The 14,938-nt window shown below is 33.8% G+C and overlaps 1 protein-coding gene across 1 annotated transcript in view; it reads right to left on the reverse strand.

Annotated features, from left to right (window-relative positions):
- HPSE2 (heparanase 2 (inactive)) overlaps positions 1–14,938 on the reverse strand; it is a 678,034-nt gene that overhangs the window by 599,305 nt on the left and 63,791 nt on the right. Inside the window, exon 3 of the mRNA XM_036886477.2 lies at positions 10,134–10,295. Coding sequence (XP_036742372.1) covers positions 10,134–10,295 — 162 coding nt within the window. The remainder of the gene's footprint in view (positions 1–10,133; positions 10,296–14,938) is intronic.

Consider the following 14,938-nt stretch of genomic DNA (forward strand, 5'->3'; position numbering starts at 1 on the left):
TGACTCCCTAAAGGACATACAATCTCTTTATTAATAATAATTATAATAACAACAATAGCTAATGTTCATGAGGGGTGACTTTGTATGAAGCACTTCATAACATTAGTTAATCAAATCTTTACAAGCCATGTTAGATACTATTTTCTCTGTTTTGCAAATAGGAATGAAATTAAGTAGTTCGCCCACACACAACTAGCACATGGTAAGTATAGGATTAAAACCCAGGTCTCTTTAGACCTAAAGTTTCTGCTTATATCTACTTTCCCATGCTGCTTTGAGAAACACAGCACTTCATAGGTTTTTAGTCTCCAAATTTTTTTACTGCATATCAGTACAATATTTTTTATCATAAACCCATATATATTACATATATTAATACATAATTACATATATGTAATAAATATATATTACATAGACACCTACTGTAGTAATATTTAGTCACACAAAACAGGTCAAAAAAGAGATTTTAAATTAATCAGGTAAAAATTAAATAAGCAATATCTTTTAAACTGTGTTTTGTTTTGATAATGGTTCAAAACCCTTTTTTGCTATTTTTAAAACAGTATTAATAATAATGACAGGCATTATATGAACTTTCGATAAGACACATTACTAAAAATAACATGTACATTCAATTTTCAAATTGTCTTCTTGATAATTCAGAATTTTTTTGGACAACTTCTTTCAGATTATTTTTACCACATTATGTGGCTGACAAAGATTTCACACTAAAAGACAAACCACCAGCTTTGTAATTTTGTTTCTTTGTGCTGGTATTATTAGAACTATATTTAATCTAGTTTCTTTTCAAAAAACCCTTGAAATCTACTTCACTTGGCACATGTGAACTGCAACATGTTGAAATACACTAAAAATAAACTGACAGATGATGGTACATTGGCAATTCTTCCCAATTATGAAAATTCTCACTCTATTCTCAGAATAAATTTAAAGTTGTACAATATCAATAATATTCTGTCAACATGACCATGCAATTAATTATTAGCAAAACTCCCCCACTCAATGGATTTTTTTGCTTATCTCCTGGAATGCCTATATACACCCCCCACACCCACCTGGACATTGAAGATAAATGGCCTAAATACTCTAATCCACTGGTGGGTTCAACCAGACCTACAGAGGGCTGTCTACATTTAATTCAATGCCCAATTGCTTTATTCAATTATGTTTGATGTGATACCATCAACCTAAATGAAGGAGCCCTACAAGAATTACTTCTCATAGTGAGAAAACAGGAGAGTTAAAGAGAATTCAAAGGACTCCTTCCCACATCATCCTTTACAGAGTAGAAGTGAAAAGCAAGAAGTAATCATCATCTCTACAGGTCTCCTAATAAAAAGACTCCTGAAAACAATAAGTTCATTCTGCAATTCATATAGACAAAACCTTCATCTACTTAGGAGAAAAATCAGTCAATGCTCCCAAGTCTAATTTTGGGAGAAGCAGAACATGAGCACTTTTTTTAAAAAAAAACATCGTTTAGTAATTCTCTATGCTAATGGCCAATACAATGATTTTAATACACAAAGTACACAGTATTTTATAATTATATCCTTTTTTCCTATGTTACTAATCTGATATTTACTGAAATGTAATTTTATGTCTGTTAAATCTAGTAAAAAGAAATTGAGTTTGTAAAAAACAAAAGTTCTTCACTTGTATGACAACTCATAAGAGGACTTACAAGCAACAGAATGTATTCTTTGTACTTAAAACCATAAAGCAGTTGGAGAAAAGAGGAACTTCTAGTTATGTGCTATTTAACCTCATGTGCTTGTGTATTTCACTGGATTTTATGCAGTCATTTCATTGTGTTGATAATAGCATTTGTTCATTCTAAATATGTAAAATACCACCTACATTCTGTTTTGTTCAGCCTCAGAGCTTCAATTTAGGGTTAATCAGGAAGAATTCTAACACCAATTAATAATAATCTGGTTAGTATCATGCCTTCAAGGAACTCACAGTGCTTGACTAAAAAAATATGAACAATGCTGCCCTCATGACACATTTTCAGACCTTTGTTTTCCAGGAGACTTAGTGACTCTGTGCTTAATTTTACTAATTTTACACACATCGTAGATACCTAAGAAATCCAGGGTTCAGAGTGGTAGTGAAATTTACCATGAAGTTATCACAAGTTAAAAAGCAGAGCTCAAAATTGCTTCTGATTGGTTTTATCTTATCATACTATATCAACTGAGGTTTTAAGAACAAATTACAGTACCAGAAAAGGAAATGAACTACCCAAGAATAATATTTGCATTTGAAAGCACATTAAGATTAATCATAATAATAAATTACCATATATTGAATACTTACTCTGGGCCAGGCACTGTGCTAAAGCATTGTATACATAGCTTCATTAAATCCTCAAATAATTATCTGACATAGGTAAGATGCCATCATCATTTTTTGCCTCAACAAATTAAAGCTAAAGAGAGGATAAATATAAGAGAGCTGGTTAAGTCACTGTTCTACTATCAAACTCAGATTGCCTGATTCCAAAACACATATGTTGAACATAATAGGTAGAATTAAAAGCTGCCCAACCACTTGCACATTTCTACACCAAGGGACCACTAAGATTCCTTCATTTATAAAGAAATGACACAGATCTCTTACCATTTGTGAAGTATTTTCACACTTACTGTCTTATTTAAATACAAGAACAAAATATTATTCCTGTAGTTTTGACAAAGTCTGAGATTATGATTCCCAAAAATAACTCAAAGAGAAAAACACTGCACATTTTCAAGTGAAAAACAATCCACCTATTAATGATGCGGATACTGATGCTTAGAACATATTAAGGAATGATTACACAGCTGGAAAGTCTCAGCTAAGAGAGGCCCTCCTGACTGCTGTATCTAAAATAGTCCCTGATCCGAACCTGCTATCACTGTCACAGTGGCAGCCGGCAGTTTGACCGCTAAGAGACAATGCACATAAAAAGTGCCCTGGGAAGAGATGAAGGACCAGAGCCAGACTCACTAAATCGGGGGAAGAAAAGAGCACTGCTAGCCTGCTGCCAGAGACAACAATGGGGAGTGGCAGGGAGAAGAGGTGAGGGGGCTGAAAGGACACCTGGAACTCAGGCAGGCCATGTGGCCCAGAGACTGGACGTAAAATGCCCCAGGTATCACCACAGGGCAGAACTGAAGACCACAGTAAAACCTGGTTCTGGACTAGAAATACCAAAGGCTGGATAGAGGCAAGCCCCAAGAAAGAGGTGAGCTAAGAAAGAGAAAGGGAGAAAGGGAAAAAGGGAGAGAAAAGAAAAACAAAATGGAAAGACTTCTAAACTACATATACAACAAAAACAAATTTTAAAAGCCCAAGAAAAAATTTTTTTTCAATACACATGACAAAAGATTACTACCCCCAATACATTAAAAAATCTTATAGTTAAATAAGAAATTGAACAATAACCCAATAAAAAAGTGAGCTAAAGAAAAGGGTAATTCATAATAGAAATGGCAAAAAATATAAAAAAATCATTAACCTCACTAGTAATCAATTAAATGAAATGTAATTAAAAACATCATATCGATTATTGTCTATTACACTGGCACAGATAAAAGGATGAAAAATAATCAGCATTAATGAAAGACAAGATAAATTAATTATTTCATTTTTGTTGCTAAAAGTATAAATTGCCATTATCTTTCTGGAAGTCCATTTACTAAATGCATCAAAATTTTATATGTGCATTCCTTTGACATATCACTTATACTTTCAGGAATTATACAAAGATATATGTAAATATATATGCTATGATGTTCATCACAACATAGTTTATAATCATGAAATATTAGAGGCAACCATGATGTCTATTAAAGAAGGTCAACTAAATAATTACAATATATCCATACAATACAATTCTAATATAGCCATTAAAAAGAATATGAAACTCTATTCTTTGATTCAGAAAGATGTCCACAAAATGTTGTTAAAAAGGATGTTACAAAATAACAGGCATGTATTATTTCATTTGATTGCATAAAATTATGAACTTATGACTTACAAATAATTTGTATATGAATAGATGTCTAGAAAAACATTAATCAAAATGTTTTTATCTCTACTGTAATCATAAATAATAATAAAGTCATTCTCATTTTGAAAAAATATATTTTGACGTTAAAGGTATTGATTTTAGTGGATAAGTATTCAGATGTTTATGCCTATTAAATAGTGAAGTGATTTTCTTTAAAATCAGGTAAAAAGCAGCTACCATCACTATTTTTCAATATTGTTTGAGAGGTTTTGGAAATTAAAAGGAAAATAATTGGCAAAAATTTAGAAAAGAGACAGATCTACCTTTATGTTTGATCAGTAAGTTATAAAGAGAAGTAAGTTCACTCACAACATCAGCAAAAGTATAAAATTTTAAAGAATAAATTTAACAAGAAAGGTATAGGAAAAAATTATAAAAATTATCAAATGACATAAAACAAGAACTGAACAAGTGAAGAGACATACCATGTTCTTAAGTGGAAGACTTGCTATAAAAAAAAAAAATCAATCCTTCCCAAAGTAGGATTATGTCAAATGCAATTCAAATCAGAATCCAGTGATGAATTTTCTTGAACTAGAGAAAATGAAAAGTTCATTCCAAAAGTAATTTTATGAGAATAAACATGAAAACCTTGAAAAAGAAAAATGAGGGAGTGGCTAATAAGCCTCAAAATAGTATACTAGTAAAAAGATATTAAAACAGTATAGCATCAGCAGAATAGAAAAATGACAGAAAACAGAGTTCAGAAACAGGTACAAATGTATGTGGGAGTATAAATATGTAATATATATGATGTTTTAATTCAGTGGCAAAAGAATGTTCTATTTTAAAAACAGTGTATGCAAAACTGGCTGGCTACTTGGAGAAAACAATATTAAAACACTTATATTGCACTATATATAAACAAATTCCAGTCACAGTAAAAGATTGAAGCTCTAAATAAAAAAGAGTCGAAAAAATTAATGATACCCAGGGAGGAAAATGGTTTGCAATACATATGACAAAGGATTAACATTCCTAATTCCTAATTCACAAAGAACACTTATAAACTGATCAACACCCAATTTTTTTTAAAGGCAAATAATATTAATAGGCAATGCACAAAACAAGAAATGGAAATCACCAATAAATATGTGAAAGTACACCTGCCCTAGCTACAGCCATAGAATTGCAACAAGATAATAGTTCTCACCTGTTATACTGAAAATGCCTGAAAAGAGCATGGATACCTAGTGCTAATGAGAATGCTAGGAAATAACTGCTCTTGTACACTGCTAGTGGGAATGGGAATTGCTACAATCTTTTCTGAAAACTGTCTGGCAAGGTGCATTAAAATTTTAAATGCAAGAGCAAAGAAGTCATAAATTGGACTTCATCAAAATTAAGTTTCTGCTCTTTGACATAAACTGTTAAGAAAATAAGACAAGTCACAGAGAAAAAAATATTTGCAAATCACATGTCTGATAAAGGACTTGTTAGCCCAACATACATACGGAACTCTTGAAACTCAATAGTAAGAAAACAACGCTCATTACTTTTTTTTTAAATGGGCAGAAGGTTTGAACAGATACTGCACCAAGAAAGATATATAGATAGCAAATAAGCACATAAGAGATGCTCAGTATCATTAGTCATAAGGTAAACTGCAGATCAAAACCAAAGGAAACTACTACATATTCACTAGAATAGCTAAAATTTTAAAGACAATACTAATTGTTATCAAAGACTTGGAGGAACTACAACTCTCACACTGCTGGTGAAATGCAAGATAGTACAGACGCTTTGGGAAACAGTCTGACAATTTCTTTTCCAAACACAATAAATCATGCAATCCCACTTTAGGTATCTACCAAAGAGAAATGAAAATATGTCAACATAGATCTGAGAACAAGTTTACAGTGGCTTTATTCATAATCACCAAAAACTAAAAACCAAATGTCCATCAACAGATGAATGGATAAATAAGTTAAAAGATATTCATAACATGAAATATTTCTCAGCAACAAAAAAGGAATGAAATGCTAATATATGTAACAAGATGAATGAAACTCAAAAAAAAAGTATACTAAGTGAAAGAAATTAGACACACAACTACTTTATTATTCCACTTATATGACATTTAGGGACAAATACCAGATCAGACACAGCTAAGGACTGGAGGCAGGGAAAGGAGACTGACTGCAAAGCAAGACAATAGAACTTATTAAGTAACAGAAATCTGTGTCTTGATCATGGTGATGGCCATATGACTCTATAGTATATACATTTGTCAAAATTTGTTCTTTCTGAATATAAATTATACCTCAATAAAACCTGAATTTATAAAATTTAAATATACCTTTTGACCACAACATCCACTTTGAGAAATCTACTCTAAAGAAGTAAATGTCAAGATGTACATTAATAGGAAAATGGTAAATAAAGTATGTTATATCCAATACTATGAAATATAATGCACATAATTTAAAAAGACTTGGAAACAGTTCTTTGATCATTATAGTTTGTTGGAACTGAAAGAACAATTATTCCACTGATTTGGGCTCTTTGCTCAATATTGAAGGTAGAAGAATGGTCCACAACAGGAAGTATGAACCAATTTTCCTCAATTCATTTGCCAAATAATACAGTAAAGCTGATCACAGGAGTCCCAGTCCACTCTGGAATCTAAAGATGGGAAGGACAAGTATAAAACCAAAAGTGCCAGCCAATAACATGATGCAAGTCCTCATAAAGGAATATTGGGAAGCATCTTGAGTAATACCATCCATTTATGATGACTATTTATACCTCAAAAAGGGGTGGGGTAAAGGTGAGGGAGACAAATAACTGAATCTGAATCTATGAAAGTTATTTAATAGATGTCAAAATTATCCATTAAAATGTAGTCTTCAATTACGCACACAGTAAAATATTTCAACAAATTTACAGGGCATTACTACATTAAGAATCCTGAGATAACAATGAAACTGAAGACATGATCCCTGCCCTTTCTGAAAGTCTCCTCCCCAACTTTCCCTCTCATTTGTCACTCCTTGAGTAACATGCACATTGACATTAACTCTTCAGATTCAAGAAGCTACAGGACAAGCATACATGCAGGTGCTGGTGAGTCAGTGTGGCCAAAGTGTACATAAGACTTCTCACCATTTAAATCAGTACTATCACTGGTGTTTCTCCTGGGATTATTCCATTACCATCCCATAACCTTAGAGTTCACTTCAAAAACCCTGTAGGTTAGGAAACGCAAACATTATTGCCAATACCATGTAAATCATTCATATGAAAACATTAAGACATGCTTAATGCCATGCAAAAATACAATCCATTTTTCCAAAAATATGATATAATGAGGAACTTCAATATGATACATGCATTTAAGAACTGTTATTAGTTTCCATTAATTAGGCTGTCACTAAGACTGTAGAGTTGTTTCCTTTTATTAAATGGTCAGAAGACCCTCAAAGCTAGAATGTCATTTGTCCTCATCTGAGGGGTGGCTGTTTAAGAGAGATCATAAGGTGGAATGCAGAATATAAATACATGCCTCTCACCTCAACACTGACAATCACATCAGTTAAAGATGGAACATCTAAAAATGTGGGCTTGCCCATGAGGGGAACAAAAACAACCATTTTTAACATGCTTTTAACCATCTGACATTTCAATCACTTGATTAATTTTTTCCTATACTATGATCTTAGTTGTCCAATTTTAAAATAAAGAATATACCACTAACTGACCAGGGAACAATTATGATACACTGCTACCCATATACATGAAATGCTATAAATAATTGAGGAGAGGGGTTGGAGGACAGAGGCATGAAAAAAAAGTTTTCTTTCTAAGATTTTAGAGGCCCAGTTTCCTCATCCTGCTCCCACATAAATACTTTCATTGCAGGTATTTCAAACATTATGCTAGAGTTATACAAAATAAGTGGAACATCACTAAGCAGAAACCCCAGAGTAAGTGTTCTGAACATGTTGGTTAAGAAAGTCACTTCATTTGAGAGGTCTCTGCCCCTTCAACCTCACCCTCCTTACCAATATACATTCATCACTGAAAAGGGAAATATTTACAAAAGTTAGTTTAGTTATGTTTAAATATTATGTTTAGCTGTCTGGAGACCATGTTCTCAAAATTTATACAAGAAATCAAGGATTAAACTTCATAACAATTAGAAAACCACACTGTGTAAAATCAAAGACTTAGTGAAAGGATATTAAAATAGTTTTATCATTAATGCTAAGTTAAAATGACTCCATTTCTTCCCAACACCTGGAACCAGAACCTTTTGAACTTTCATGTAAACAAACTAGGGCACACCAAATGCTCTGTCTGCAGCAAGGTACCACCTCTGCATAGGCATTTGGGTGAAAAATGTGGACTATGTTTGAGGACTCTTTGAAGCAGCTTAGGAGAAGTGAGATGAGGAAAGAGGCTCTTCTCTAGGGTAAGTTTGTTTAGTAGAAAGTAAGCAAGTTGTCAGGGTAAAAGTTGACAATGTTGATTCCAACAGTTTGAACTGCGAATAAACATCCAAGGGGATTATGTTACTGAGAATTAGAAAAGATTCCACTGAACGCAATGGAACACTTGTGTTTTCAAAGATAATACGCCTCCAAGCCATACTCTGGATCCACAGTTTAGGGTTAGAATTACCCTAAGCCCTTTCTATGCCACGGTAAAGAAGATGGGTCTGACCAATCTAACATATTAGAGAATATGGATGGAAATTAGAAATATCAAAATAAGGATGAAATTTAAAAATCTCATATCTAATAATTCAATTGGAAAATACTAAATACATGTACATTTGTATATTTGAGGTAGACTAAAGAAATTTGGAGAAAAATCTATGCTCTTCCCAAACATCTAAACTTAAACACAGTTTCACTAATCCGTTTAGGAAAATACATGTATTGGCCATAAATCATTTTTAAGTTCTCCCTCCTTAATGACCTATCAAAGAACGAAAACAGAGACTATACTTAAGAAATCCATAATCCTCTTTTCTGGTCAACAAAGCCACATCTAAATCTGGCTTTCATCTCATGCTATTGGGCTTTCTACTAGGTATTAAGATGAAAAGTTGGAAGAGACTTATGCTTTTTCAAAGGAAAACAACTAGGTTGCCCCTCAGCAATTCCAGGCAAAATACCAGGAAACCTGTAAAAAAACTAAAATTTTCCTAACTTGGAGGTTACAAAATTAAGTGTGAGATGTTCGTATCTTGTCAGACATTCCATCTTTTTATTTTTTTAACTAGACATAAACAAGGGAAAACACACACTTCTGATTTGCAAAGTTTTTTAGGATCAATATAATGCAGGTCCACCTTGCATTCCCTTAAGAAAACAGGAATAACTTGGACTGCTCTTCTTAGCTCATCTCAAGTCCTTCATGATTCTCAAATTAGTCTGCTAGTAGAATATTTTCCAAAGCTGGAAAGAAGCATGCAACTCACATTCTCTTTACCAGCAAAGTTTACAGGCAGCCCTGCAAAAAGTTGTTCCTCCTTTGAGCCCTCACACATATTCACTTCCCTCCTAGAACCAAAGGGAATATGGCTCAGTCTCATAGCCTTTTTGCTCTTAAAAAGAAAATCAAATTCCCCAGATATTTCAAACTCCACCAGGAATAGAAAATTTTCAGTTCTGCCTGTGGATTATTATCTCTTTTACATTTCATCTTTATATTCACTGAGTTCATAGAAAAGGCATACACAGGAAGAGGAAAATAGTTGCTTCTTAGAAACCAAATTTAGTAATTCTCTCAAATCTACTGGCATACATCTAAAAAGTCATATTTTTATAAAGCTTCATTAGGTTTTCATTGGTTCAGTCTTTTGAGATCATACATGCTGAATTGCCCACAACTTCAAGCCAAAATACATCTGCAAACTACAAGAAATATTTTTCACAAGAAGACAAGAGTCATCACAATTAAAAAAGGAATATAGTGGGTGGAAAGAGACAGATGTGGGCTCATCTGGATCCCCCTTTAGTGTCTCCCAAGCATCAAGTTGCTAACTGATAAAGGCCATCAATCTACAGCGCTCTAAGATTTCAGCTGACTCCAGTAGCCTTACCTGTTAATACGAGATTACTGTAAGTATTGGAGAATTGCTCCTTTAGAAGAACCAGGTGCATCTGAGCTGCCTTCTCCCGTTGGAGCTCTAGCATAACATCAGGGTGCTGGGCAATCTTGCAGCCTTTCTGTTTATCCAAGGCAACATCACTGCGAACAATGTCTACAAAAAGAAAGAAAGAAGGCAGGCAGCAAAAACAAAAAAGGAAACAAAAAAACATACATACATCAAAGTTCTGTTTCACCTAAAATGACAGAATTTATAAACTACCAGCACTTTCATCAGAAAGAGCAGATTCAGAACTAATACACCTGAAAGGTTTTCGACTTCACGATACATCCTGAAAGTTTCTCTGGTCATTTCCAAATTCTTAGTATTCTCTGACCTCATTTATAAATTCTCATTCCTCTATTTTTCTTCTCAGCTCACCTCCAGGACTTATCGACCTCCTGGGGCCTTTTTTTAACATCTTTTGCCACACTCCGTTAAGAAAAATAATACAATATTTTTATTGTGTTTTAAATAGTTGTCTGAATACTAGTGACTATGAAGGTCATTTCCCCTACCTCATCCTGTAGGTCTAGATGACAGTTCCAGCATGTGTATTCAGGATACTTGGCCTGTTTTCAAATTTACCTCCCAGCCAGCCCAGTCAGTTCAAACTAAGGCTGCCATTTTTTTGATTAGCTGGTCAGGTTTCTATTTTTCATGTACCTCTAGGAAAATTCTGACCCATTATTCACTCTTTAAATCTAGAAATATTTTATGGGTCACTGAAGAAAGCAAGAGCAGGGCTCTTTGAGTCACTCTGCAGATTTGCCTCTTCCCAATTATTTTCCCATTAGTGACAGGAAGTTTTTTATACTTCAGTATATTTTATACTTTACTCAGAGCAAAAATATTCTCCAGAAAACAGCCTTCTTCAAAAATGAACATTTATCTAGAATACTTCCCAATTAGCAAGGAGCTTTCATGTCCTGAAGTTAATTATTTATTTTTACAAATTAAAGCATAATTCAGCTGATATCATAGAAAAAAATGATTTTATCGGCAGTAATCTGGATGACAACTCTAGAAACTTTCAAGTTTTGTATAGCAAACTGAAGTATTTTAAGAGAAAATGTTTTTAAAACACTGCTCTGTCACTGTTGACACCAATGGCTTTGGAGAGGAAAAACGAATGCCCACATTGATGGTACCAATAGGAAAGACTGGGCTCTTTAAGCAATGTTCAAAACACCTAATAGAAAATAGGGCATTTGGCATGGACAGTGGAACTTATTAGTGGTGACTTATTAGTTCTAGACAAATAACCTCAAATCCATCAAGAGAACCCTAAAAGATGCCAAGATATAAACAAGATAAAAATACACAAACCCCTGATACAAAGAGGGTTTAGGATGTGTGGTACACAAAGATTAGCCAGATGTGGGAATGGTCCTTACTTATTCTTAGAGGAAAATAGGGTAGCTGGTTGGAAATAATGTAGTATTTATGTGTAAATACATTTGTACCAATTTCTAGAATGTAGGCAATAAAGTGAACAACTTGTTTAAAACATCAGTAGACTCATAGACACTGAGAAGTGAATGGTGGTTACCATGGGAGTGGGATTGGGGTGGGTGGTAAAATAGGTGAAGGGGATAAAGAGGTACAAAATCTCCATCATAATATAAATTCATCACGGGGATGAAAGTATAGCATAGAGAATATAGTTAATAGTTCTGTAACATCTTTCTATGTTGACGGATAGTAGCATTAGTTAAGGTAAGGATTTAATAATGTAGATAACTGGTAAATCACTACATTGTATACTTGAAACCAAAATAATATTATATATTAACTAAGCTTTAATTTAAAAAATAAAGTGAACTTGTTTAACATTTACACAAGTAATTAATCTTATAGATTTTCTGAGGCTTGAATACAAAATCAGAATAAATTCAAGGAAACACTTTAGTTTTTAAAACTATCAATAGAAGGCTAGAAGAATAATAGTTGACATATATTTAAATTACACTCTGCAGAACTTTTAAATTACAATGTATCATTGAATCCTTCCAACAATCCTATACATGTATGTGGTAGACACTGACGAGCTAACCCAAATTCTAAACACAATCCCTTCTCCTTCACCTTACTCTAGAGACTGAAAAGCTAAAACACAAAATTTCTGTTTCCTGCACCAAGGAGTAACCATGTAACATGGTACTTGCCAATGAGCTACAGACAGACATCCTGAGGGGGCCTTCCCTTGCCAAATTAAAAGACAAACCTCACTAAGAGGAAACCAGTTTTTTTTCCTTCAGCTTTTTAGTCCTTCCTATTCCATGGACAAAACATAGACATAAGGCCCAGAAGAACAGTAGTCATTTTTTGGCAATGAGTCAAGAAGCAAGAGGCCAAAGGACTACATGCTAAGGATGGTGAACAGAAAGATAGGAAGGGCCTAAGTCCCTACATTGTTATTGAGCTACCATAGCTGTCATACTTGGGCTAGGTTGCCCATCTCTTGATTTCTTGTTGTGTGAGATAAAAGCACTATTTGTATAAACCAATAATAGCTATCTATTTTTGAAATCCTAATCTGTTTTCATAATGACAAACAATAAACAATATTATTATTCCTACTGTATGAATGAGTAGTAGTGAAGAGTTAGAGTCAAGCAGTGACCATGGTTCAAATTCTGGTGTAGTGGTGACTTATTAGTTGCAGAATTGACAGACAACAGTGCCTCTGTAAGCTTCAATTTCTTCATCTACTGTTACTGTAAAAAGACACAGAAGACTTAGCATTATGCCTCCTGTCTAATATGAGCTCTACCAAGAGAAGGTATTACTATTTTTGTTATTAGCATCCTAGCTGTGGTATTATATTTATTTGCAACTGTAATTAGGATCTCTCAGCAGAATACCAATCATCTAGAGTACATCTAAAGTATCAAGATGGGAAATAATTTTATAATTTAAAAACAGATGAAAAAAGGTGAGATTGTTGAGCCTGGCAAAGAAAAAAACTGAAGACTTGCTTTTATACTGAAAAGAAAACTGACTTATTCTGTATAAATCCAGAAAACAAAACATTACAGACATAACCAAAAGACATACAATACAACTCCACATGAGAAAACAACAGAAGCTGTCATATAAGGAAAAGAGCTAACTGAGGATGGAGTGAGTTTCCCATCCCTAGATATATTCAAGCAGAGTGGAAGCAACACAGGCACAATAATTCCAGTATAATCACTACAGCCTGCCAAGTGCAGGCTTAGGTACTTTCACCAAAATTATGTGAAGCAATATAATAGATACTTACAAGCACAATCTTTGAATTCAAGCAGATACAAGTTTGGTTCCCAGCTCTACTACTTACTATCTGAGAGCTCTTTACAAATCAGCAAATCTCTCCTTTCCTAATTTTCAAAAATGAGAATACTAATAACATATTTGTAATGACCTTACACAGGGATAGTGACATACTAGGCATTCAACAAGCACTGGTTGTTTTAGTGGTTGCTAAGAATAATTATAATAATATCAGTAAATTATTATTGGAGGGCATTATTCCTGTAGGTCATTTTTTTTATTAAAGTATTATTGATATACAATCTTATGTTGGTTTCAAATATATAATACAGTGGTTCAATAGTTACCACATTATGAAATCCTCACCCTGTCTATTGCAGTTACTATCAACATAGTAAGATGTTACAGAATCATTAACTGTATTCTCCATGCTGTACTACTGTTTCCATGACCAACTTATATTGTGTCCACAAATTATAGTGCACCTTTATCCCTTTCACCTTCCCCCCACACCTGCCTCAACCCCTCCCCCTTGGTAACCACTAGTCCCTTCTCATTGTCTATGAGTCTACTACTATTTTGTTCTTTCTGTTTTGCTTTGTTTTTATACTTCACAAATAAGTGAAATCATATGGTATTTGTCTTTCTCCACCTGGCTTATTTCACCGAGCATAATACCCTCTAGATCCATCCATGTTGTTACAAATAGGAGGACTTCTTTTCCTTTAATGGCTGAATAATATTCCATTGTATATAAGAACCACATCTTCTTTATCCATTTGTCTGATGATGGATACAGGTTGCTTCTATATCTTGGCTATTGCAAATAATGCAGTGATAAATATAGGGGTGCATATGTCTTTTTGAATCAAGGATTTTATTTTCTTCAGGTAAATTCCTAAGAGTGGAATTACTGGGTCAAATGATTTTTCTATTTTTATTTTTTTTGAGGAACCTCCATATTGCTTTCCACAGTGGGTGCACCAACTTACATTCCCACTAACAGTGTAGCAGGGTTCTATTCCTCTGGGTCATTTTTAACTCAAGGACATTATGGTCCTACCAAAACTTATGCTTTCCTTGTGTTCCTTGCTAAACACAATAGAGTAAAGATATAAAGCCAGAAGACAGGTATAAATTTCAACTAATTTGCCAAATAATTGTGAAACTATAAACTAAAAACTTAACATCCTTGTGCCTTGGTTTTCTCCTGGTCTACCAAACTGAGAAGTTGATGGAGTGGAAGATCTCTAAATATCTACTCTCCTGCTACTAGCTTTCTCCTTCTTGCTGATATTCTTTGCTGTAACACATAACAAGTATGGTTCTCAGTATCAAGCTGTCCATATATCATCTTCCCCTATGAACTTTACCCTGATTTATAGTTCAAGGATGCCTGTGAGAGGCAGCAAAGGAGAGGGCATCTTGCACCAAAGTTGATACCCGAACATCAAGTTATTGCCCATCATTAGTTTTGAAACATGAGTACAGAAATGTTT

The sequence above is a fragment of the Manis pentadactyla genome, chromosome 8, assembly GCF_030020395.1.
Source record: "Manis pentadactyla isolate mManPen7 chromosome 8, mManPen7.hap1, whole genome shotgun sequence".
Lineage (NCBI taxonomy): Eukaryota > Metazoa > Chordata > Mammalia > Pholidota > Manidae > Manis > Manis pentadactyla.